This window comes from Schistocerca serialis, chromosome 2 (genome assembly GCF_023864345.2).
Source record: "Schistocerca serialis cubense isolate TAMUIC-IGC-003099 chromosome 2, iqSchSeri2.2, whole genome shotgun sequence".
Lineage (NCBI taxonomy): Eukaryota > Metazoa > Arthropoda > Insecta > Orthoptera > Acrididae > Schistocerca > Schistocerca serialis.
Window position 1 is genome coordinate 615,548,455 of NC_064639.1, and position 27,424 is coordinate 615,575,878.

A 27,424-nucleotide genomic window follows, 5' to 3' on the forward strand; every position below is an offset into this window, starting at 1 on the left:
CTTGCTTTAAATATTCAGAAATGTGAAATTTTGCACTTCACAAAATGAAAAAACGTAGTATCCTATGACTAGAATATCAGTGAGTCACTGATGGAATTGACTGACTCATACAAATACCTGAGTGTAACACTGTATAGGGATGTGAAATGGAATGATCACATAGGCTCAGTTGTGGGTAAAGCAGGTGGTAGAATTAAATTTATTTGTAGAGTACAGGGGAAGTGCAATCAGTCTACAAAGGTGCCTACTTACAGAGCACTCATATGACCCATTCTAGAATATTGCTCAAGTGTGTGGGACCTATACCAAATAAGACTAACAGGGGATACTGAACATATATAGTGGACGACAGCATGAATGGCCACAGGTCTGTTTGGTCCATGGGAGAGTGTCATAGAGGTACTGAAGGAACTGAACAGGAAGACAATTGAAGACAGTTGCAAACTGTCCTGAGAAAGTCTAGTAACAAAGCTTCAAGAACCAACTTTAAATGATGACTCTTGGACTACACTACAAGCCCATACATATCACTCAAGTAAGGATTGTGAGGATAAGATTAGAATAATTATTGCATGCACAGAAGCATTCAATCAGACATTCTTCCTGCCCTCCATGTGTGAATGGAATGGGAAGAATCCTAATAACTGGTGCCATGGGACAAAGCACCTGCCATGCACTTCATGGTGGTTGCAGAGTCTACTTGTAAATGTAGATTGAGAAATGCATGGGGGTGGTTGGGAGGATCACAGTTGGATGGTAATACAAACTTGGGGAGACGAGGTTGAAAATTATTTTCCATTAGTTTTGAAAGGAAGAAAAGAAGATTAGAGCTTAACGTCCTGTCGACAATGAGGTTGAGAGAGATGGAGCACAAACGTGGATTAGAGAGGGATAGGGAAGGAAATATGCTGTGCAGTTTGCAAATGAGCTATTCCAGCACTTGCCATAAGTTACATAGATACTTCATGGATGGCTGGATCGGGATTTGAATCATCATCCTCCCAAGTGTGAGTCCAATGTGCTAACCATTGCACCACCTTGCTCGGTCATTGGTTTTGGTCAGAAGTTATCATGTACCAATCAGTCTTTGTTTGGAAGGTAGGAGATGAGGTACTGGCAGAATTGAAGATGTGAGGACAGGTCGCGAGTCGTGCTTGGGCAGCTCATTTGGTAGAGCACTTGCCAACAAAAGGCAAAGGTCCCGAGTTTGAGTATCGGTCCAGCATATGGTTTTAATGTGCCAGGTTGTTTGTCTTTCCCTTATTTGGACAGGTTCAAATAGTCCTCAAATTATCAAAGCTATTTAAATTGTTTTTATATTGTTAAAGCAGCTTCTTTTCATGATGACTTCACAACATAAAATTTGAAGCAGATAAAAATATTATTTTGTAATTTTTTCCAATGCATGATTTCCCATAAATATGGTATGTAATTTATACTTACTGTTTATAATGTATTTTCAACAGATTGGAACATTATATAACTGTCAGCCTGCAAGTCGATCATGGAGAGCATCACAGACGCAGACAGTATTTCTTATTTTGACATTCCTTTCGTTGCTGGCTGCTGTAATTGCATATGTCTACCTTATTTCATAGTAAGTCTGTTATCTGTTATTTATTATTCTTAGTGTGTGCACATTTATATCATTAATTGTGAATATGCGGAAAGCAAAATATTGGAAATAGGAACACATTTAATAGTTTGATGTAGGTGAATAATTTTAATAGCAATAAAGAACAGAATCTTCAAAATGAAAATACAACAAAATTAATAATAGAAATAATTTCTGTACTAGGTACTGGTAGCCTGATAAATATAACAAAAGCTGGTGGCAATGCTATCAGAATGAAGGTTTCCATCATCAGGGAAGAAAAGAGGATTAGGTGGAAAGAATTGAGATTGTTGGTAAAGAAAGGCTGGCTGGTACAAACCTTCAGGATGACTATTTCTTCTTCTTCTTCTTCTTCTTCTTCTTCTTCTTCTTCTCTATTACCACCACCACCACCACTACCAGTAGAAACACGTTAAGTAACATTTTTGAACATATGCGTCATTCTCCATGGGGGAAAGAGGGATTGATTAGGAAAGGCCAAAAATAGGAGTTGGGAGGAAGGTAGGGATCTTGCAGTTTGCTCAGATCCTATGGTAAGAGGGACTTCTCTTGTTTTCAGAACGAAGGGAAACACAGATGAAGCAGTAACATTAGAGAGAGCAGGATGTCAACAATAGTAAACTGGTCAGTGTTGTGTCACCTGTAATTCAAAGATGATAGCAGGGAAAGAATAAGTAGTACAGTTCGATTAAAGGACAAAGATAAAATAAAATGTAGAGAGATGAATGCAATCAATGTATTGAAGTAAAGAGGAGGAAATATGGAGTAGTGAGAAGAGGGATCGGGGTAAGGTGGTATTAGGAAGGAATAATAAAAAGTAAAATTAGTTGAATACAAAAATAAGCAAATAATTAAGTAAATAATTAAATTCTGCTACATAGGAATTATACCGATTTTGTAGTCTCATACTCCGTAGCAATAGTCTTAATCATCTGTAGCACTAGTCTTAATCATCTAGAAGCTGAAAGTGTAAATGACTGTGGGATGGTGTTTGCTCAAAGATTTACACAACACCGTATTTTACGAGGGTTGCTCAGAAAATAATGCTATGCATTTATTTTCTTCAACAGTTTTTTATTGAACATAATGAGAATTACACACACGAAAGAATGGTGTTCTGTCTACACACTCTGTTTTTCCATGTCGTCTCCATCCCATTCTATGGCCTTCCTCCAGTGCGAAAACAGGGCATGTACGCCCTGTTGGTACCAATCCTTGTCCTGATGGCAAAGCCAGAACTTCACTGCGTGAATCACCTCTTCATTGTCCTCAATATGTGTTCCATGAATGGAATCCTGCAGTGGCTCAAACAAGTGGAAGTCCAAGGGACCTAGGTCAGAGCTGCAGGGTAACACTATCCAACCCTGTTTTGCAATTTGTTCAGCAGTCCTCAGACTTGTGTGGGACTGAAGATTATCGTGTTGCAGCAAAACATGTTCTGGGTTGTTGTGGTGCCAAAGTTGTTGGAAGCATATCTTGAGTTTTGTTGATGTGTTGACATATGCTTTTGAGTTAATGGTACCGCCTCTTGGCATCACCCCTTCACAGTCCCAGAACATGGTGACCATCATCTTACTGGTGGAAGCAGTTGCTTTGAATTTTTTCTTCTGTGGAGAGTGGGAATGGCGCCATTCCAACTATCATTTTGTTTTGGGCTCAAAATGGTGAACCAAGGTTTCATCACCTGTCACAATCCGGGACAAGAAGGTCTCCCCCTTAACTTCAAAATATTGCAACAAATCAAGACAAGTGTTTTTTCTGTGTGATTTGTGATGCACTGTTAGTCACCCCAGAACCCATCTTGCACACTCTTTGGAATATCCTGGAGTGCAGATAATTACATCCCCGCATCCTTTGCTGATTGGCAGAGTCGTAATGTGTCTGTCCTCGCAAATGACATCATCAGCTTGCTGCATGCAACATGTCAGATGTGACAGCCATGGATTGTCTCCCCGACTGCTGCAAATCGTGGAGCTCCACCAAGCTGCCTTCTGATGACCTCACACTCTGTGTCCAGTGACTAACTGTACTTTTGTCAACAGCAGATGCTCCATAGACTTCGCACAAGTATTTGTGAACATTCCATACAGTTTCTTTCTCTGCAGCGAGAAATTCAATGACGGTGCGTTGCTTGTAATGTACATCACGTACAGACGCCACTTTGAAACTGTCCTGCAGCTACGCTATCTGTCCTAAGGGACGGAAACTTTGTGCGCTCACTCAGGAGACATCAAATAATACATGCATAACATTTCACATTTGTAGCATTGTTTTCAGCTGCGAAAAAAATGCAGTGCATTTCTCTCTGGGCAACCCTCGTAGATGACATGAATACACATATTCCTTCCAAAGTTCAGTCAGTAAGATGACCAGTTTATGTGCTATGAACAAATTTAGAAACAAGATTATTAGCTCAAATATCTAGATCAGATCCTGCAGTACCTAACAGTCACCATCCGGTAGCAGTTCAATTAAGTCAGTCCCTAATGAAATTCATCACATTCAACAATTGTTGATTTTGATTACAATAGCATTCCACAACATAATTCATTAATTTAGTTTACAGATTTCACTCAAAATTTATTGAACATTAGAGTTCTTATATTTCATGGTGACCGGTGCACATACACTCTAAGACAAAAAAAGACACATCACAAAGGAGTGATGCAAATTGGTTACAGATTGATATTCACACAGGTATCAATGGAAAAATGCAAAATTGTAGGGTGAATGTGTGATGCTGCAATGCAGTTTCACCATGCAGCTGACAAGGATAATGAACAGGGAAATATTGATACTGGAACATAAGGTCTTTGCAAATTTCATTCCGTGTATGTTGTTGGATAGTAACTGTGCCTCACAAACAGGTGTGTGAGCAATATTTTGGTTATCTGCACAGCCACTTGTGTGCTGCCTACTGCACCTCTTCATCATAAGGAAGTTTCTTTCCTTCAGTTGCCTCTTTGAGTGGTGCAAACATGTGGTTATCACTTGATGTGAGGTCTGGTTAGTAGGCAGATGTGGCAGAGTATCAAAATGCAGCTTGTCGGTGATTGTAAATGTTACATGAGCAGTATGAAGCCGAGCATTATCATGCTGCAAAATGACACCTTTAGTCAAAAGTCCACTGTACTTTGGTCTTATTGCAGGCCAAAGCTGATTTCTTTTTTTAACGTTTTGGAACCTGACACACTAGTGGTGGTGTTTCCTCTAGTTATGTGGTGTTCCAAGACAATGGCTCGTTCATCCCAAAGTGTGTCAGAGAAACCTTCCCTGTAGATGGCTGCATCCAGAACTTCTGGGGTTTTGGTTATGAAGCGTTCCTTGCTTGCTCTCTTTGTTTCATTTTGGTGGTAGTGTACTCAGGTGTCATCTACTGTAATGATTCTTGTGGAGGAGCCATCATCTTCTGCTTCAAAGAAATGCAATAGTTCTTTACAGACAACAATGCATCACTCTTTCAGTTCTGGAGTCCGTTCAAGAGACAAATTAGATGCCATAGGAGGGGAAGTGTTCAATACTATTGACAAAAATATTCTCTCTATTGAGGTTGAATTTGAGTGCAACTATGAAGTTATTTGGCTGCGAATAACAGGTCAAGGGTGAAGTCAAGTTAATTGTTGGACTGTTTATTGGCACTCGAATCCACTTTGACAGTTTTAGAGTCACTCAGAGAAAGTGTATGGTCAAGGGGGAGAATTTCCCTGATCATGCAGTATTAATCAGAGTTGAATTTAACCTACTGAATATGAACTGGGACATCTACAGATCATTGCACAGGATGCAGATAGACAATCTTGCAAAGTACTTTTGAACATGTTTCCCAAAAACTGTCTTGAGCAGCTAGTTAGACAAGCTCAAATTCAGTGGAAATATTTTAGACCTTTCAACTACAAACAGGACTGTCATTATAGAGACAGGGATTAGTGCTCATGATGTCATCATAGCGACTATGGTTACTAAAGTTAATGAATCAATCAAGAAGGCTAGGAGAGTATTTCTGCTACAGAGAGCAGGTAAGCATTTAGTAGCATTCCAGTTAGATAATGAATTGACATTATTTAGTTCCAGTATGATCACTGTAGAGGAATTATGGGTAAAGTTTAAACTGAGTGTAAATTGGGCTCTGGAGTCGTTTGTGCCAAGTAAGTGGATTAAGGATGGAAGATATCTACCATGGATATTTTTGTAGCCCATATAGTGTAGCAGACACTCATCTCGGGTCGCACTGTAGAACAGAAGTGAGCAAACTGTGGCCTGTAGGCCATTCCCAGCTGAAAGGTGCCCATAGGTAAGCCCGCAGGTATCTTTGGACCATCCTATTTGTAAAATGTGATATATATCTGTTGCTATAACTTTTTAATTTAAGCACCATTTAAGCACATTTGAAAGCCCTCAGAGTAGCCATCTACAGTATCATCAGGGTCTGTAATGTTCCTCCGTAAGATTGTTTTTGTTGCGTTCATTCCCCCCACCCACCACCCACCCCCTCTGAGCAATAATTTTTGCTGTTAGAGCACAATACTGAAACAAAGATGAATTAAATAACAAAGCCAGTAATGCAGCTGATGTATCTGACAGGTGTCAGTTGCCTTTGAAGTCTGAAGAAAACATTGTTTCAGAAATTCAGTTGTTTACTGCCTGCTTGTATGGAAGATTGCAGTATCATGCAGTGAATTTTACTGAAGCATTTCGCACAGTGGGTGACAGCAAAAAGAGGAAAGTGAAAGGAGGTGTCCAAAATAAACTGAGAGTAGACAGCAAGGTTTTTTTTTCCCCATGTGTGGCGATTAAACTTTGTGTTTACTCTGCAATTATGGCAGCATGGTATCAAGAGTACATCCAGCAGCATTTTAACACAAAACATTTTGGAGCCTGTAGTGAACTCTTAAACATGCAAGAATACAAAAGTAATGCTGAATAACAGTTCTGATGAAGAAGCAACAAAGCATTTTTACCAAACAGAGCAAAAATGATGAAATATCAGGAAAACCTTGTTTTTTGTAACATAGAATATTGCTAAAGACAACAGGGTATTTGCAGACAGTGAGTTCAGTGAACACATGTTTTATGTGGCAATTTTACCTGCCCAGATACCAAAAATGCTTTTCAAAATACTTCCACCTCTAATAGAATGTTGATATGTCAAATACATGATGTTGAATGCAGTTTGTATGAACATTTGATGTGTAAGTGTGAATATTTTGACTGGAGACCACTCTCCAATAGCAGAACTGCCAAGTTGATGACAGATACACAGGAAAAAATGGAAATGTGGTTGAGGCCAGGAGGATTACAGTAACAAAGGATATAGTACCAGGATAATGTCCACCTGCATAATTCAGAAAAGCTCGTGCTGCGGAGAAGGATCCATATGACAATTCTGCAGCAGTTTTCTTCCAATGATAACAAAAAACCAATGCTGTCTGCAAATAATAGTTCGTAGGCACAAAATTCGAAATGCTTACGGGTTTGAAACAGATACCAATGTATGGAACTTGGGTTGCTGTTTGTTGACATTCATTGTCAGCCATTAAAGGAAGCAGATGGCACTGCAGATGTGGTCTCATGGGCCCTACATGAACGGCTAGTACCATCTATAGGGAAATTCCGGTTTCACACTTCTACACCTGGTATAATGTGTAATTATTGAAAAAATATTTCAAAGTGCCTAACAGTATATTTTAGCTTCTTTCAGAGTTCACTCATGTTAAAAAATGCTTTACTTTATGAATTTTAACTTATTGTACAGGGTACATAAAAACATCCGTCAGAAACTTTGGGGGTTTATTCTTCATGTCAAAGCATTACAAAAAGTTCATTGAAACACAGTTCCAAAAAATCCTTTGTTAGGGAGGTATGACAGGATTTATTAGTGGACAAAAATGATACATGTACCAAACACATTTACATTTACAAAAATTAATTGAATTGACCACTTCCTACTACAATGCACCCCTTAGCCTGCATTCTATACTTCGCCGTACACTGTGGAAATATCCTGGTTTGTTCTTTATTTGGTCAAATCCATTTTGGGTACACACCTCAGAGCTTAAGATTGGTACATTAATTGAATATACCAAGGATTTTAAATGTCCACAAAGGAAAAAATCTACTTATTGGATTCAAATCTGGTGATCGGGAAGATTGTGCAGTGGATTCCCCCTCAACTGGTCAATGTGTTTGGAAACTGGTTATCAATATACTGGTAAACCATTCATCTAAAGTGAAGTGGATCACCACCATCCATAAACCACATCAAGTAAATGAAGCAACTTGTATCTGAAAAACTGTAGATACATTTTTCCAGTAAGACTTTGTAGAAACAAGTGGAGGCCAGTGAGATGATCGTGAATGATTTTACTCCACATACTGAGGCTGAACCTCTGTTGATGCCTGTGTTGTCACATTATGTGAGAGTTTTCATAAGCCCAGATGTGAGACGGTGTGATTAATGCCTCTGCTTCTTACAATTCTCCATGTACTAGTTGATGGATTTTCACCCACAGTACAAAGAGTACAAAGAGTTCTTCAAGGTCACGCATTCATACATCTCATGGTCCCCCACCATCCACAGTTCTCTTCTCAAATGTGCCTGTCTCTTACAAGCATTGGTGGAATCTTAAAAACATTATTGTACAAGGCAACTGCCTATCAGAGTAATGTTCAGCATAAAGTTGACATGCTGTGTCCTCATTCCCATCTGCTCGGCCATGAATGTAGTATATATTTATCTCAACAATGAATACATTGTTGCAATGTATTGTGATGGGAGTTACTCTAAAACAGAACAAATGACAATTATATGAATCAAAACACTGCTGGGACCACCTGTAAATAAGGAAGTGAGTAAAAATGTACATTTGAGGTAAACTGTACAACTAGAAGGCGTGATTTCCTTTCGTACCTACCTAATGAAGGATTCTTGAACCCATGTTCTTATGACCTTTGTGTAACATTTTGATGTCAATAATAAATCTTTAAAGTTTCTGATACATGTTTTTTATGTGAACAGCATAGTGAAAACATGATTGTAGCCAAGATAAACACAAAACGGACTGCCACCACAGTAGTAGAAGTGTACATTCCAACTAGCTCCACAGATGATAAAGAAATTGAAAGAACATATGATAAAGTATAAAATAAATTATTCAGATAGTTACATAGAGTGGCTGACTGGAATTCAACAATAGGAAAGGGAAGAGAAGGAAAAATGCTATGAGAACATGAACTGGAGAAAAGAAATAAAAATCAAAGCTATCTGCTAGAATTTTGTGCAGAGCACATTTAGTCATTGCTAACACTTGGTTTAAGAATCATGAAATACGGTTGGTTACTTGGAGGAGATCTAGAGACACCGAAAGATTTCAGACGGTTCCAGAGATCCTCCAAAATCTCAAACATCTATGTGAATGGGAATTTGGAATGAGAAGGGAGGCATGCTAGGGTAGCCTATGCAGTTGTAAGAAGCCATTGTGCCAGAGTGGCACAGTGGTTAGCACACCTGCCTAGTAAGTGGAAGGCCCAGCTTTAAATCCCAGTCTTGGTACAAATTTTCATTCGTCTCTTCAATATGCATACATACAGAGATTGTAATGGTAAGACAGATGTTTAGGAATCAAATTTTCAACTGTTTACATGCAAACTGAAGTGATGAATGAAAATTTGTATCAAGGCCAGGAAAGGAATCGAACCTGGATTTCCAGCTCACTAGGCAGATGCACTAAAAATATATGCTACCCTGCGACAGAGGCTTTGCACAACTGCACAGACTACCTTAGCATGCCTCCCTCCTCAATCCAAATTGCTATTCACATCTACTGTTTGAGTTTAGGGGGAATCCCAAGTCAGCTGAGGTGTGAATGGGAATTTGCAATGAGGAGGGAGGCATGCTAGGGCAGCCCATGCAGTTGTAAGAAGCCACTGTGCCAGGGTGGCACAGTGGTTACCACACTTGTCTGGTAAGTGGAAGGCCCAACTTTGGATCCCAGTCTTGGTAAAAATTTTCATTTATCTCTTCAGTCTGTATACATACAGAGATTATAATGGTAAGACAGAGGTTTAGGAATCAGATTTTCAGCTGCAAAACTTTTCCAAGAACAGATGTGGATTACAATCTTAATTTATTTGTTGTAAATTGCAAGTAGAAAATTAAGAAGATGCAATCTAGATAAATTGGAAAAAAGAGTGTTGGGTGTCTCAACAGGAGCATTAGGCAACAGTTGACTGCAATGGGGGAAACGAGTGCAATAGAAAATGAATGGGTAGATTTGAGCGAAGAAATAGTGAAGGCAGGAGAGGATCAAATAGGCAGAAAGACAAGACCCAGTAGACATCCTTGTATGACATATCAGATATTGACAGAAGAGGAAGATGTAAAATTGCAGCAAATGGAGCAGGCAAAAGAAATTGCAGACATCCAAAAAATAAGATTGACAGATAGTGGAAAATGACAAAACAGTAATGGCTAGAGGAGGTTTGTAAGGCTTGCAGAAGATTGCAAAACCACGAAAAAGATATACCACATATAGGAAAGTTAAAGAAAACCTTCAGAAAAAAGAAAAGTATATGCATGAGAATCAAGAGCTCAGATTGCAAGCCAGTACTAAGCAAAGAAGGAAAGGCCGAGCAGTTGAAGGAATATATAGAAGTGCTATACAAAGGAAATGAGCTTGAGGCAGATGTTATAGAAAGAGAAAGCAGAAGATGATGAAATGGTAGGTGTGATACTGTGAGAATAATTTAACAAAGCACTGAAAGACCTAATTTGAAAGAAGTCACCTGGCATAGACAACATTCAGTCAGAATTATTAAGCTCTTTGGAACAACATACCATGACAAATTTATTTCTCCTTGTTTGCAAGATGTATGAAATACCCTCAGGCTCTAAGAAGAATGTAATAATCCCAATTCTAAAAAAGGCAGACAGATGTGAATATTACTGAACTATCAGTATTATGAAAAGGAAGTTGCCACTCACCATATAGCAGAGATGCTGAGTCCCAAATAGGCACAGAATTTATTTTCTATTTGTTCTTTGAGTTTTTTTTCTTTATTCTTTTCTAGAACTATAATTTTTGACCTTGTTGACTGAAAGCTTATGTGTGACAGTCCTTTTGTTGTGTCTATCTACGACTAAACATCTCCAATATATGGTGAATGGCAGCTTTCCTTTTCATAATATTGTTACATTCCATTCTGGATTTTCCATTTGTTGATTTTTTTACTGACATATCTGTTTGATAGTACAAAATACTGACACAAATTATATACAGAAGAATTGAAAAACTGGTAAACTCAACCCAGAGAAGATCAGTTTGGGTTCCATTAAAATGTAGGAACATGTGAAGCAATGCTTACTTTACAAATTATATATTGAAGATGGGTTAAAGGAAGGCAAACACACGTTTATAGAATTTGTAGATTGAGAGAGAACTTTTGACTACATTGACTTGACTACTCTCTTAGAAATTATTAAGGTAGAAGGGATAAAATACAGGGATGGAAGGTTATTCTCAACTTGTACAGAACCCAGACTGCAGTTACAAGAGTTGTAGGAAATAAGGGAAACATTAGTTGTGAAGGGAGTGAGGCAAGGTTGCAACTTATCCCCAGTGATAATAAATCTACACAGTAAGCAAGCAGGAAAAGAAACCAAGGAACAATTTGGAAAGGCAATTAAAGTTCAGGAGGAAGAAACAAAGACTTTTAGGTTAGTCGGTGACATTATAATTCTATCAGAAATGACAGAGGATTGAGAAGAACATTTTAGACGAATGAATAGAGTTTTGAAAAAAAATTATAAGATGTACATCAATATAAGGAAACAAGGATAAGGGACTGTAGTCAGTTTAAATCAGACAGTACTGAGATAATTAGATTAGCAAGTGAGATGTTGAAAGCAGTAGCTGAATTTTACTATTTATGCAGGAAATTAAATGATGGTGGTAAATGTAAAGAGGATATGAAATGCAGGCTGACAGCAGCAAGGACAGCAATTCTGAAGAAAAGAAAATTGTTAACATTAAATATAATGTAGCAGCCTGGCGTGCTGTGACCATTATTGAGGTGTTTGGGGAGTCACTCTCCCCATTATGAAGATGATTTTCTCCTTTCCCACTTGCGCACTGTGGATCTGATGGGCTGGGAATGACTCCAGGAATCTGCTAGAGGTGAAGGTGGTTACAGCAAGATAGATAAGAGTTAGGAAAAATTTATTATTCATTAAGTTAGATGAGATACAGCTGTGCATATTCAGTGGTTTCATTGAAGCACTATCTTTTACCACCACACATTATTTAAACCGCTTCATTCATCTCATTGGGCATTACTTTTGCAATGCCATTATCATCATTATTATTTTATTTGTTTTTCCTGAAATGTATAAAATTCAAAGAAACCTTGGAATGCTCATTCATTTCTATCATTGTTGTTAGTTACTGTGGTAATTATAAGTGGTAAAATGTGACTTCTACCCAACATAAATTTCTATTTACTTGTCTTCATTCTCACTTTATTTTCAGTTTTATATCTTATCAAATTACCATTATACATTTTGACATCCTCTGAAAGACATTTTCATATAGTTTCATTTGATTCAGCATTTTTTGTCATCTTGCTATTACTTTTTGTTCGAAATTCTTGCCGTCTCATTAATAGCATTCATTTGATTTTTCTTCTTTTCTTTCTGTTTTGTAGTTGCAACATTAGGGACTATTGTTAAATAATTGCATCTTTTATCAATATCTGTGTAATTTTTCATACTGCAAGACTCTGAATTCATTGCTTTATTTAACGTGTTATACCTCACCCTTTTAAATAAATTGTTGTTATCAACATTTCTGACTTCCTGCTGTATGAGTATGTTTGGTTTTTGTGTTGAATCTATTTTTACTCTGCGTCTTATTAGTCAATGATAACTTTAAATTCTGAATGATTTATGACCAATGCATCATTTAAACTTTCCATACTGCTTGATAAAATGTAATCAGCTCCATTTTTTCCTTGCTAGTCCATTTTTTAGTTGGTTCCTTCCAACAAATGTGTTAAGGGAGCATAAGTTGTTCTCAGCAAATTCTACTACTGTTCTGGTATCATAACCAGAACTTCCCCTCATCACAATTTTGTCGTTGTCCGCCCCCGGTAGCTGAGTGGTCAGCGTGACAGACTGTCAATCCTAAGGGCCCGGGTTCGATTCCCGGCTGGGTTGGAGATTTTCTCCGCTCAGGGACTGGGTGTTGTATTGTCCTACTCATCATCATTTCATCCCCATCGATGCGCAGGTCGCCGAAGTGGCGTCAAATCAAAAGACTTGCACCAGGCGAATGGTCTACCCGACGGGAGGCCCTAGCTACACGACATTTCATTTCATTTTTTTTGTCATTGAATTTGCTGTCCTTTATCATTTTCAGTAACTTTTTGTAGAGAGCTCATTCAGGAGGTTGGAGCTTCTAATCACCACCTGGTGATCCTGGTTTATATTTTCTATGGTTTCCCTAAATTACTTCAGACAAATAACCTTGACGATTCTGTCACTGTCAGTATTGTCCTGTTAGAGTGTAAATGTTTGTATATCTTAATGAATGTTTTTGTTCTTACACTGTAGTACTATGGCATGTCCGTTATCCCCATAGAAGTGATTTACAGATGAATTCTCCTACACCTACACCTCCTCCTCCTCCTCCTATTACTACTACTACTACTACTACTACTACTACTGCTGCTGCATCTTCTGTTTTATCAACAGAATGTGGGAGCCAGCAATGCACAAATCTAAATAACTTCCATATCTGATTACTGTAGCTGGTATATGTCAACTTAGCTGTTTGTGAATGTGGGAATTTTATTAGAACAATTGACTACATTGAATATACATCTAAAGAGAAATTGTTTACTTTTCAGTGTAAATCTTTCAGAAGGATGTGGTCCTTTCCAAAAAAAGATGTCGGATTTAATAATGGATGAAATGTTGACCCTGGAGGAAGGCCATGTAATATGGAAAATTTTATTTTTTGTGACAAAGCCTGGTGTAGTTGGTATTATCCTAACAGGCATGATGTATGTATGCAATAGAATTTCTCAACATTTATTATATTTAACATATTTTGTTTTAATTTTTGAGTTGTTGTACTTCACAGATTTATATGTAGGCCATTATGCATAAGACATGGGTGAAAATGTACTATTTCTTTGGGTATGAGTATTGTGAGTGAACTTGCTAACTGGTGATGACAACCTTACTAGTCAACGACAAATGTCATTAGTTGGGTGTTTCAGTGAAATTAACGTATCTGAGATTTTTTCTGTTTTGCAGTAAAGATTTCTGTTTGGTGATATTTATACAGTGATTAATCTCCACATTTCTAATCACATTTTATGAGTAAATAAATACCAATTTAATATAATAGAGGGAAACATTCCACGTGGGAAAAATATATCTAAAAACAAAGATGATGTGACTTACCGAACGAAAGTGCTGGCAGGTCGATAGACACACAAACAACCACAAACAGACACACAAAATTCCAGCTTTCGCAACAAACGGTTGCTTCGTCAGGAAAGAGGGAAGGAGAGGGAAAGACGAAAGGAAGTGGGTTTTAAGGAAGAGGGTAAGGAGTCATTCCAATCCCGGGAGCGGAAAGACTTACCTTAGGGGGGAAAAAGGACGGGTATACACTCGCGCGCACACACACATATCCATCCACACATATACAGACACAGGCAGACATATTTAAAGACAAAGAGTTTCTTTGTCTTTAAATATGTCTGCTTGTGTGTGTGTGTGTGTGTGTGTGTGTGTGTGTGTGTGTGTGTGTGTGTAAGGTAAGTCTTTCCGCTCCCAGGATTGGAATGACTCCTTACCCTCTCCCTTAAAACCCACTTCCTTTCGTTTTTCCCTCTCCTTCCCTCTTTCCTGACGAAGCAACCGTTTGTTGCGAAAGCTAGAATTTTGTGTGTATGTTTGCGTTTGTTTGTGTGTCTATCGACCTGCCAGCACTTTCGTTTGGTAAGTCACATCATCTTTGTTTTTAGATATAAATACCAATTTAGTTACATAGTCTGCTAAAAAGGATACAGATGTTACCCAACTCATGAAGAGAAATATGACAAAGCATTATTTTTTAGTGTACTGACATTCTGGTGTGTCATAAAAACACAACTACTGAATCTAAACATTCGCATGACTCAGTGAGCTTAAAAGAAGTGCCCAAGTTCAGATTTGTACACCTCCTGTGTCAGGCAGGTTATAGGTATGTGATAAGAAAGAAGTAAAAGAAGCTGTGTCAGTTAAATAACATCCTTTGCAACTGCAATGAAAGACTTAAGGACAAACTCATTTGGTTTTCTTCTAAATTCTAAAGAATCTTCAATAGTCACTGTAATAACGTGTTTCCCCCCCCCCCTCCCCCCCCCCTCTCCCCCCCACCCCCCTTACAGTTTTGTTTGCTAGAATGATGAACAGTTCACGTGCTTGAACTGACTACTGTAAATAGTATTAATTATTATCATTACTCACAGTTTTTTGTTCTTTACATTATTCTTCCTGTTCTTCCACATACATGTGCTAGATTTTAGGAGTCAGCAAAACAGTCTTGCAGCCTCGATATACACAAATGAAATCACGTTTGCATCTGAGATCTTGCAATTCAGTGACTCAGGAGTGATATGATTTTATATGATTTCTTTATGGTATTTGTGAATCTCAGGCCTGGGAGCAATCACATGATATCCGTGGTAATAATCATTAGTAAGCAGAGCTGCATATCTACTGAAAGGAGAGTGTGATGGGGTCAGACAGGCACCAATTTCAGGTCAGAAAAAACATGTCTGGCATTGCCCGTGACAGAAATAACAATCACTGCAATGAATCATCTGTGACTTGAAACAATGTGAAATGCTGCTTCAGTCAATGGAAACATTTGTCCCAATCCTCCATTGGGTCATTGAAAGGCACAATGATGGAGAACAAATGGGAGCTTCAACTGCAGGGGGCACTGAGGCCTGGAGCCAAGTGGGCTCATGTGCTTGAAGGTTGTCTGCCTGAAGATGAAGTAATTTTGGAACAAGTCTACCTAAAACTATTGCTGTTGCATGAGCTGCTATTGCTCCAGTAGGCAAACCAATTTAGCATCCATCTTACTAAACAACTTCCTTTTCCCTCATCGCCATAACTGTATCCTCAAGTAGCCAGATATCAGCGCACGCATCAGAACTCAGGACAGAAATGGGTGAAGCCTCAGGGTGGAAGGGCCACCTGTAGAAGAGAGCATGACACAAAGCATAAGTTGAGCAAAACATAACTGACTGACAGCAGACACGACACAGGCTAGGACAAGACCAAAGAAACCTATGCAACAAAGGGGTGCAAAGTGGAAACATTCACCACAACGCTGTCTACAGCAGAGAGACACACAATCTGAATTGCAACCAGAGACAAAGACCAAGTGCCAGTTGAGGTTGTTATCGAATAGTCCACAGTACAATGATGATAGTAACCAACAGTGTCAGATGCAAGTGCAGAACAAGTTGACCGTGTGCTGTGCAGCCATATGTTCTGGCCAGGAGGAACACTAGTGACCAACATTTTCACTTGGAGAGATGGGTGGTGCATTCCCATTGTGAGTGCAATGCTGTGGTGATACTATAGCCCCTAACGACTATCTAAGCCAATTTTCTCTAAGAGCACTCAACTTCCATGGAGCCAAGTACCAGAATCTTCAAGAGATAGTGGCACACTACAGTAAGATTTTCCCACTTAAAATGAGTTTGAATTAATGGATGGAGTCCTTAAATCTGTGGAGAGATGAAATTTATTCATGCAGCTTCTGGACTGTAATAGATTGACTGCTAATGGTGCGATGCATTCTTGTAGTCTGCACTGGATGACATACGTAAGGACAATATTGTGAACATTGAAGAATGATGTGTGGATTCAGTTTGTGGAATTCAGGTTGATCTCTCACTGTGCAGCTAATAGGAAGATATTTTTATTGTACTCTATGCCACTGCTTGAATCCGTCACTGACTGCATGTCAGGTGGTCTGTGATTATTTCTGCAAAAATGTGATGTTTAAATATTTTATTATAGTTTTTTAGTTAATTTTTTCTTCAACAGTCTGCTGTATATTATTATGATATTATTCTCATTTTATGCTCTGACTGCCTGGTCAATATCTGTGCTTTTTCCAATCACTGTCTTCTTATCATATTTATCGTCAGTGTTTAATTCCAGATGTTGGATTCATTATTGCTTTGCTTCCGCTTACACATTATCCTGTGTTTCTGGCACTGTCGTGAACTAACTGATGGATAAGTACAGTCTCTCTCTCTCTCTCTCTCTCTCTCTCTCTCTCTCTCTCTCTCTCTCTCTCTCAGTTCATTGTAGTTTTCTGTTGTTCTAAATGGAATAGTGTATCAAAATGCTTCATATATAGTGTAAACTTTTGGTCATTTCTAGTAATGTATCACTATTTCTGCACTCTTTCTAGAGGGATTACTTTTGTACTGCTTTTCATGCAACAGACTTTTGCATGCTATTTGTTTATTTAAATTACTTTGCATTCATTTCTGTCCATACAACTGAAAAAAGTGATTTATTGTTACAGTTTCTTGGCATTCTATATGCGTTCAAAAGCTGCAGCACATGCTGAAATGATTGAGCTTCTAAAAGATATGTTGATTATAGAAGCAGAAGACAAAGAATTTTTGCTTACAAATATTGCTAAAGTTACAGAGCCACGTAAGTATAAGTTTTTAAATAAATCTGGGCACTTTCATTTGTTACTTAGTTTTTCTATTTAATCTGTGCTATTTTCTCTATTTTATCCTCACTTCAGACAGTTATTTCAGTTTCCCCAGTTTGTGTGTGTGTGTGTGTGTGTGTGTGTGTGTGTGTGTGTGTGTGTGTGTGTGTGTGTGTTGAGAGGTAAAGTTTATGAGAGCTTTCTGGTGCATGAAATTTACTTGGTCTTATTTGATGCAAGACTACTGGGCTAGTTTTTGATGTAAGTGATGAAGCCATATGATTGATTTATTTATTTACGTAATAATCCGTGAAACAATTTACAATGTTTGAATTTCATTATTCAAAACATTGAAAAATTAATGGCTTGTAATTAATTTCTTACATAGTAATTACAGTGAAGTTTCTTTTAATCTAATTACATTTGGTTTTTAGTCTTACTAAATATTATTTCTGTCTATATTACAATACAGAACTTCTTAAATTAGGTAATCTACTTTACAAGGGGCTTTCAATAAGTAGTACAACACATTTTTTCTCGGCCAATTTCAGTAGAAATAATGCAGAATTTGTTCTGGGACATCGTGGCATATTCCCGCTTCAGCCCCTACAGTTTCACGAAGTCCTGATAGGTAGCGGTGCTATACGTAGGCTTCAAAATGGCATCTGTAACAGAGGTGCGTTCCAAGCTGTGATTGAGTTATTTTGGCAGAAAACCAGAGCACCGCAGATATTAGTAGGTGTTTGCAGAATGTCTATGGAGATCTGGGAGTAAACAAAAGCATAGTGTGTCTTTGAGTGAGGCATCTGTCGTCATTGCAACAAGGTCACACAAACCTGTCCAATCGCCCACATGCCAACTGGCTACACACAGCTGTTATCCTGCAATGTTGGTACCTGCAGACACACTCATTTGAGGTGATATAAATGAACTTTTCGTTCTCCATGACAATGGTAGATCTATCACAAATCTGCGGAGCTGAGAGCAGCTCACAAAGCATCATTGGTCTATTCCTCCTCGTTCACCACACAGCCCAGATCTCAGACCTTCTGACTTCCATCTGTTTGGCCCAGTAAGCATTCTTGTGGTAAGCAGTACGTGGATGATGGGGAGGTTATTCATGCAGCAAGATGCTGGCTCCGACATCGAGCAGTATAGTCGTACCATTTGGGCATACAGGCCTCCCAGTAAGGTTGCGTAAGGCCATTGCATTGAACAGAGATTGTGTTGAAATAGGGTTTTGTGGCTAAAAGAGCCAGGAATAATATGGTGTATTGGAATCCTGAATAATACCAATCTGCCCCTTGTAATTGAAGTGCTCCATTACAGTATAAAAACTTTTATTTTGTAAATTTTCTTTTAGTTTTGTTTTGAAAGAGCAGATAGTATCTGTCTCTTTTGTGTACCATGGTAATTTATTATGTAATTGGATGGTATTGTACAATAAACTCTGCTGACTTTTAGCTTTATTTTTTCTGTTCAGGTCAAAATTATAGCTATTTCTAATTTTATAATCACGTAATAAACATTGTTTAACGTAGCAATCAATACTTTTTTATGTACATGACTCTCTGAAAAATATACTCACAAGGAACAGTTAAGATTTCTGGTGTTTTTTAAAAGTCACGGCAATGAGCCATGTTGCCACTCATGGTCTCATATGTATTGCTCTTTTCTGCAGTGTGAATATAGTTTGACTATTTTTCCTGTTCACTCCCCAAAAATTTATGTCGTAACTAATAATAGAATGAATATAAGCAAAATATACGGATGACATAAAAAATTACATATTCATTTAAGAATTCAGCGGGCTTATGTTGTAGAGATACTGTTACTCCTCCCACGTTGACAGTCAGCATGCATTCCAAGAAATTTTGTTCCTTCCACACATTGTATGAATTCATTATTTAATTTCAGGTTATTGTAATCTCACATTTTGTTTGTGTAGAAGTTCATACTAAGTGTGACTTTATTGTTCATTGCCCACTTATATACACTGCTAAGTGTTTCTTGAGCTTTATATCTACATTAATGTATATGTGCAGAAATTTAGTTAAAATTGTTTAAATTGGTCCAAACATTACTGAGAAATGCATTTTCACACTTTCAGTTTATTAACATTCAACAAATATGGCCTCAGTCTTGAACAAAGGTTTCTCGTTAGTTCTTCATGTTAGCTATTCAAACGTTACTGTCAGTTCATGAGTAAGATGAATAATGGTTAAATCTACAGTTAAATGTAAGAGTGTTGAAATCGATCTGTGCATGGGAGTTCCAGTGTGGACATGATCGATTTGAAATCACATGGATCTACATAACTGAAACAGCATTCACCTCCACGACCTGACAATCTTGAATTAAGACTCTAGACATGTTACTACAGAGTCGCTTCAGCAGGTTAACAACTTTATTATTGTGAAGGGACAATACAAGAGATGACATTTATTTAAATGCCTGAGGAGTGGTTTTTCCTAGCTATTTAAATGGAAAAAAAGAATCCACTTTGATGGATGATTTTAATGTCTTGACTAGGATTTATTTTTTTGATTAGATTAATGTCCAAAAATGAAAGTGCGTAACATCTATTAGTGCCTAAATTAATGAAATAAATATTATTAAGTACCACTTTCATATATTATAAGGAAATAAAACAATATATATTTAAAAAATATGATTATGTTGTTAAATAGGGGCTCTGCACGTTATCAGTACTATGGGGCCCCACAGACCCTTTAACCAACTCTGATCCTCACTAATACTGGAAGCAAATTGTAAATTTTTGTTATTCTACTAATCTCTAGCAAATGTTGTTTCATCTAAAGTAATAAATCAGCCAATCATAAGATAGTGTGGAGATGGATGTGTAAGCCTTTGCGTTGTCAGTGAGATGTGTTTGCAAAGCAACTTGTATAAAGAGGTGAGATCTAAATTGAAGGATATAAGATGATTTCTTTTTTTCTTTCTTATCTTAAAGGAAATGTGTAGCTGTCCTCACCATATGATGAATAGGAATAATGATAGTTGGTACTGAGCAGAGATGATTGTATTTAGCTCTTTCTGTTTCTTGTCTCAGATGGCTTAGGTGGTCTCCATTGAACTATTGATACGCCATTTTAGTTTACCTCTGTTTTTGTCGCTATGTTCTGTTTGTGATATTTTCACTACTTGTCCATTACATGGACAACAACTAGCTAGTCATCCTAAGGTATAACCTCTGGCAAACTATGAGCAACTTGTATATGCTGTGCCTAATTAACGTATAGCATGAACAAAGGGAACACGTTTTTATGACTTAAGCATTGATAGTGCAGAATGCATTTATTCCCAGAAATATCTAAATAATGATATATTTGATAACAGCTGATGTGATTATTCTTGACAATGGTGATTTCGTTCCTCTGGAGGAAAATGGAAGAACATTTATCTTGTAGTGACTTACATAGTGTATTTCCTGTAGAGATATTTATGAAATAATGCTCTAAAGACAATATATTAAAGATGTCAGAAGGAAGGAAAAAGCATTTAAAAGGCAGAGATCAAGTGCAAGATAAAATGCATGCAACAGTTGCTTTGTGAAACTTTCTTTAAATGTCTTATTTGTACCTGAAGTTGCCTTACAATGAAACGATTGCAAAATTGATGTTATTTTATTATTAGATGTTCCTGTTTATCTGTAATCAGTTTTAGTGATTAGTGAAAATATATTAGTCTCTGCATCAATATAATTTATAATCATAATAAATATTTCTTCCAGTATGAGTGAGCAAAACTCCCAGTTTGCAGACCCATAGTCTGGATGTGTTTGCACTATATTGGTAGTGGTGATGACAATTATTGCCCCTTCCAGAACTGATCAGCATTATTGCTGGTGTAGGTTGTGTTACAACATTCCACATGAAAATATTTGTTTGTATATTTTTGAGTTCCATGGATCCATGACATGAGTGTATCACTAGGTTGTAGAATGTGTTAGATTATTACAATAATAATCATGTGTGTAAAAAAAAGATCATAAGGTTACAATCTAACTCATATGAAACAGAAACATGAAAAGTGAAGGCCAAGTGTTCAGATAATAGCTGCCATAATAACAGCAATAATAATCACACAAACAAATAATTATAAGACAAATTCTAATTCATACACTGATCAGACAGACATTGTAACCTCCTACCTAATAACTGGTAGGTCCACTTTTGGCATGGATAACAGCAGTGACGCATCATGGCATGGAAGCAGTGAGGCCTTGGTAGGTCACGGGAGGGAGATGGCACCACATTTACACACCAAAGTCACCTTATTCCCATAAATTCTGGGGAGGGGTTTGTAGGCTCTGATGCCACATTCAGTCACATCTCAGATGTGTTTGATTGGGTTCAGATCTGGCATGTTGGTGGACCAGCACATAAATTGAAACTCGGCACTGTGTTCCTCAAACCACTCCATCACGTTCTGGCCTTGTGACACGGTGCATTATCTTGTTGAAAAATGCCACTGCCATTGGGAAACATGATCGATATGAAGGGGTGAACTTGGTCTGCAATCAATGTACGATACATCCTGGCCATCATGATGCCTGGCATAAGCTCCGCTGTACTCATGAATGCTGACATGAATTTTTCCCAGAACATTTTTCCATATCACACTGTCTTTACAATTTCCACTTCTATCACACCACAAATTACACTGTTAGTATCAATCATAAAACATGCCTGTTCCCATCAGAAGCATTCCCACCACTACTAACATTCTGCAGTACTAACAATGTTCCAAAGAGTTTACAAAGCAAAAGAGTTTACTAACTTTCTTGGCAAAAGAAGAATCTTTTCTAAAATATATTATTACTTTGTAAATGAATCCAGAAACAAATTTAATAATAAGTGTTAGATTGTACAATTAATAATATGAATTTTAAATATGCCAGATATTTTGTAATTTCAAATATTTCTAAAAGAAGAGTAATTTTAACTGTACATACAGTGTACTAACAAATTGATTTCTTTTTACGTAGTTTAGCCCGAAACATAACACATTGTATACAAAATCATATGAAGTTCATTCAGTTAAACAGCTGATATAAAGTTCACCTACACAAGAATTGATAGTATAAATGGTATTGGTTATTTCTGTAGAAAAAAATTGTATTAGAGGAGGGTGTCCCATTACAATCTCCAGTTGTTTGAATAAATTATAATACTTATAATTCTGATGACCCTCTGCTGCACAATAAAGACTTTATTTCCTTGTTACTGGTTTCGCCATAATATGAAGCCATAAGACACAGGAAGTGCAAAATGGCTAAGCAGGGATGGCTAGAGGACAAATGTAAGGATGTAGAGGCTTATCTCACTAGGGGCAAGATAGATACTGCCTACAGGAAAATTAAAGAGACCTATGGAGAAAAGAGAGCCACTTGTATGAATATCAAGCAAAGAAGGGAAAGAAGAAAGGTGGAAGTAGTATATAGAAGGTCTATATAAGGGCGATGTACTTGAGAGGACAATATTATGGAAATGGAAGAGGATGTAGATGAAGATGAAATGGGAGGTACGATACTGCGTGAAGAGTTTCACAGAGCACTGAAAGACCTAAGTCGAAACAAGGCCCCGGGAGTAGACAACATTCCATTAGAACTACTGATGGCCTTTGGAGAGCCAGTCTGACAAAACTCAACCATCTCGTGAGCAAAATGTATGAGACAGGCGAAATACCCTCAGACTTCAAGAAGACTATAATAATTCCAATCCCAAAGAAAGCAGGTGCTGACAGATGTGAAAATTACCAAACTATCAGTTTAATAAGTCACAGCTGCAAAACACCAACGCGAATTCTTTACAGACGAATGGAAAAACTGGTAGAAGCCAACCTCGGGGAAGATCAGTTTGGATTCCGTAGAAATATGGGAACACGTGAGGCAATACTGACCCTACAACTTATTTTAGAAGCTAGATTAAGAAAAGGCAAACGTACGTTTCTAGCATTTGTCGACTTAGAGAAAGCTTTTGACAATGTTGACTGGAATACTCTCTTTCAAATTCTGAAGGTGGCAGGGGTAAAATACAGGGAACGGAAGCCTATTTACAATTTGTACAGAAACCAGATGGCAGTTATAAGCGTCAAGGGGTGCGAAAGGGAAGCAGTGGTTGGGAAGGGAGTGAGACAGGGTTATAGACTCTCCCCGATGTTATTCAACTGTATATTGAGCAAGCAGCAAAGAAAACAAAAGAAAAATTCGGAGTAGGTATTAAAATCTATGGAGAAGAAATAAACACTTTGAGGTTCGCCGATGACATTGGAATTCTGTCAGAGACAGCACAGGACTTGGAAGAGCAGTTGAACGGAATGGACAGTGTCTTGAAAGGAGGATATAAGATGAACATCAACAAAAGCAAAACGAGGATAATGGAGTGTAGTCGAATTGAGTTGGGTGATGCTGAGGGAATTAGATTAGGAAATGAGACACTTATAGTAGTAAAGGAGTTATGCTATTTGGGGAGCAAAATAACTGATGATGGTCGAAGTAGAGAGGATATAAAATGTAGACAGGCAATGGCCAAGAAAGCGTTTCTGCATAAGAGAAATTTGTTAACATCGGGTATAGATTTAAGTGTCAGGAAGTCGTTTCTGAAAGTATTTGTATGGAGTGTAGCCATGTATGGAAGTGAAACACGAACGGTAAATAGTTTGGATAAGAAAAGAATAGAAGCTTTCGAAATGTGGTGCTACAGAAGAATGCTGAAGATTAGATGGGTAGATCACATAACTAAAGAGGAGGTATTCAACAGAATTGGGGAGAAGAGGAGTTTATGGCACAACTAGAAAAGAAGAAGGGAGCAGTTGGTAGGACATGTTCTGAGGCATCAGGGTATCACAAGTTTAGCATTGGAGGGCAGCGCGGTGGGTAAAAATCGTAGAGGGAGACCAAGAGATGAATACACTAAGCAGATTCAGAAGGATGTAGGTTGCAGTGAGTACTGGGAGATGAAGAAGCTTGCACAGGATAGAGTAGCATGGAGAGCTGCATCAAACCAGTCTCATGACTGAAGACCACAACAACAACAAAAACAACAACACCACCCAGGTGATAGGAAATATCCAAGATATGCTGTTTTGATTGTTTTGAAGTGACAAACAAATGCAGTCAAGTGATGAAAAATGCTGTCGAATTCAGTCTTTTACACAAGCCGAGGATATGAAGTGGCCAGTTTAGGTTATTATTAATATATAATCCCAGAAATCTGGAAGTATCATCTCTCAATATTTCTTTGTCACCATATTTTATTTCATCATCTTCCTGTGCTTTGTGTGCTGTTTGAAACTGAATGTACTGAGTCATGTTAACATTGAGAGACAGGCCATTTAAAGTGAACCCTTCTAGAGCTTCTTTGTATATAATGATCACAGTATTCTGTAGACTGTAGTTGGGTAATTTATCAGTTATAATGATGGTGGTGTCTGCAAATAGGGCAAAGTGTGCTTTTTGGCTCAAACTCCATGGCAGTTGATAAAGATGTATTCACAATGTGACTACGTGAGCAAGAGCACTCATGCTCACTTGCTGCCTGAGGAATGAATAGAGTACTTGTGGTAAAATGGGGCTGTCAAACGTAGTTATGAAGCACAGAGGAACTGCAGCCAATGTGCTGTCTTCAGAGGAATGACTGTAGTTATATTTGACATTGCCTTAAATGCGGGCATATTTAAATACATTGCTGTGTTTAAAGTAGAGAGTAGCTCTTTTTAAATCAATGAAAAATCACATTTTGGCTGGGTTAGGAACTACAAGCAAAGGTCTGACACACTAACATCAGTTTAAAATGTGCCTCTATGTTTATAGTATACGAACGTAACTTGAGATGGATACTGTGCTTCAAAGCTCTGAACACAACAAAAAAATTCACTTTTCAGTGACAGTACAGTACTTTTCGTCAAAGAATTATGGACTCACGGAACGTAAACAACAAGAAGTGGATGTGCAAAAATTAAAGGAAACACTATTAAATGATTCGACTGAAATAAGTATTCATCATATGAGAGCAGATAAATAAAGATTTGAATAATTTTCCCCAACATTTTCACCATGAAAATATATTTTTTGTTTTCTGGAGAAACACTCAACAAATGTATCTGCACTTCGTGAGACTTACCATTTTATATTTCAGATTGCCAAATTATTGCACAGTTTTATTGACCTTCACTTGTTGTTGACAATTTGGAAACTGAGCTACAGTTAAAACTTACAGGCTTACAGCGTGACTGGCAGTTGCATGATAAGTTGCATAACAAAATTAGTCTCTCAGATTTTTTATTAGAATTTTTCTCAACATAAATTTCCATGACTTTACAACTCTGCAGCTACAGTTACATTAATGTTTGCATCTACATTCTCATGGAAGCAACTATTTTACACTTTGAAGAGAATGAAATCCACTCATAGAAGCTCACTGATGGGCATCAACTTTTCTTCAAATTAGCTGTGCTCAAGAAGTGGTATCTGACACTCATTCTTTCGTAAAAGGCAAAATAAGTAATAATCTAATCTTATCCTCATCCTGTGTTTTCATGTTTAGTGTTTAAATAAAATGGTGATGAAATAAAAGTTCATCAGTTTAAATTTTGTTCTTAAATGGTATTCGCCACAAGGCTGCATCGGTATAAAAATATCAAGTTTTGTACTTAGCTGCTTCATGTTCTTCTCTTCATCAAAATATTAAGAGAGGTTTTTCATTTCATTGTCATTTCGCACTGAGATAAAAGTTTAAAAAAATGAAAAATGCACCCCTGTGAAGCATTACAGCTCTGTATGACAAGGCATTAAGGGGCTTAGGATTAAAACTCAGTCCAAAGCTACGAGATGTGATTGAAAAGTTTTAAGAATGGGCTTGTAATTATACAATGGTGGTACTTACATGCTGCTGTGATGCATCTCCTTCAAAATAGTCCCCTTCTGACTGAACACAGTGATTCCAACAGTGTTTCCACTTTTGGAAACATTCCTGGAAATTTTTTTCCTGAAGTGTGTTAAGGACGCTCTCCGTATTTGCCTGGATGTCTTCAGTCGAGTCAAATCACTTCCCTTTCAGTGAAAATTTCAGTTTAGGACACAGGTAGAAGTCTGCAGGGGGCGAATCAGGGGAATTTGGCGGTTGTGGAAGTACAGGAATTTGGAATTTGGTCAAAAATTCAATGATAGAGAAGGCATGATGAGCCAGAGCATTGTCATGGTGTAGCACCCAACTTCTGTCTTTCCACAATGTAGGCCTTTTCTTCCACACCTTTTCATGCAAACACTCAAGGACACATTTGTAGTATTCCTCGTTAATAGTATGTCCTCCAAGGGTAAGTTCATGATGCACAATACCGGTAGAATAAAAAAAAAATCAGCACCGTTGTCTCCACCTTCGACCGACTTGCCGTGCTTTCTTCGGTTGTGGTGAACCTAGAGTCTTCCACTGCGAAGACTGCACTTCAGTTTCAGGATCATATCCATATACCCACAATTCGTCACCTGTAACTATCCTGTTTAACAAATCTAGGTAATTTTTAGTCCGATTAATCAGTTCTTGGCACACTTCAAGTCGTTATTGTCTCTGGTCACTTGACAACACTTGTGGAATGAATTTTGCAGACACTCAACACATGTTCTTATCTTCAGTTAATATTGACTGAATTGCATAGAAACTTAAATTAAGTTCATCAGCTAGCTCTCTGATTTTAAGTCTATGATCAGAGCACAGTAAGTTGCTAACTTTGACAACATTTTTATTCGTTTTTAAGGTGGAAGGACGGCCAGACCGTGATTCATCTTCAAATGATTCACAGCCAGTTTTAAATCTGTTGAACCAGACAAAACCAAACCATTGACTGGCTCATACAATTATCTCCAAAAGCTGTTTTTAATAGTTCCATATTATTGAGGAAAATGACCTTGTTTCACAAAGTGCCTAGCATCCAGCGCACGTTGGTCTGTCCATTACTCATATGATTTTGAACGCATCCCCGTTAGTTTTTGAACATTTTTGAACAAATTCTAAGGTGATTTCTGAGTGTATCGTAAGTTGATTTT

The 27,424-nt window shown here is 37.7% G+C and overlaps 1 protein-coding gene across 6 annotated transcripts in view; it reads left to right on the forward strand.

Annotated features, from left to right (window-relative positions):
- Positions 1-27,424, forward strand: part of LOC126457665 (transmembrane channel-like protein 5) — a 294,095-nt gene that overhangs the window by 255,128 nt on the left and 11,543 nt on the right. For all 6 annotated transcript variants that reach the window (XM_050094160.1, XM_050094162.1, XM_050094163.1 and 3 more), the window contains 3 exons: positions 1,467-1,597; positions 13,517-13,672; positions 17,221-17,354. In XM_050094160.1, coding sequence (XP_049950117.1) covers positions 1,467-1,597; positions 13,517-13,672; positions 17,221-17,354 — 421 coding nt within the window. The remainder of the gene's footprint in view (positions 1-1,466; positions 1,598-13,516; positions 13,673-17,220; positions 17,355-27,424) is intronic.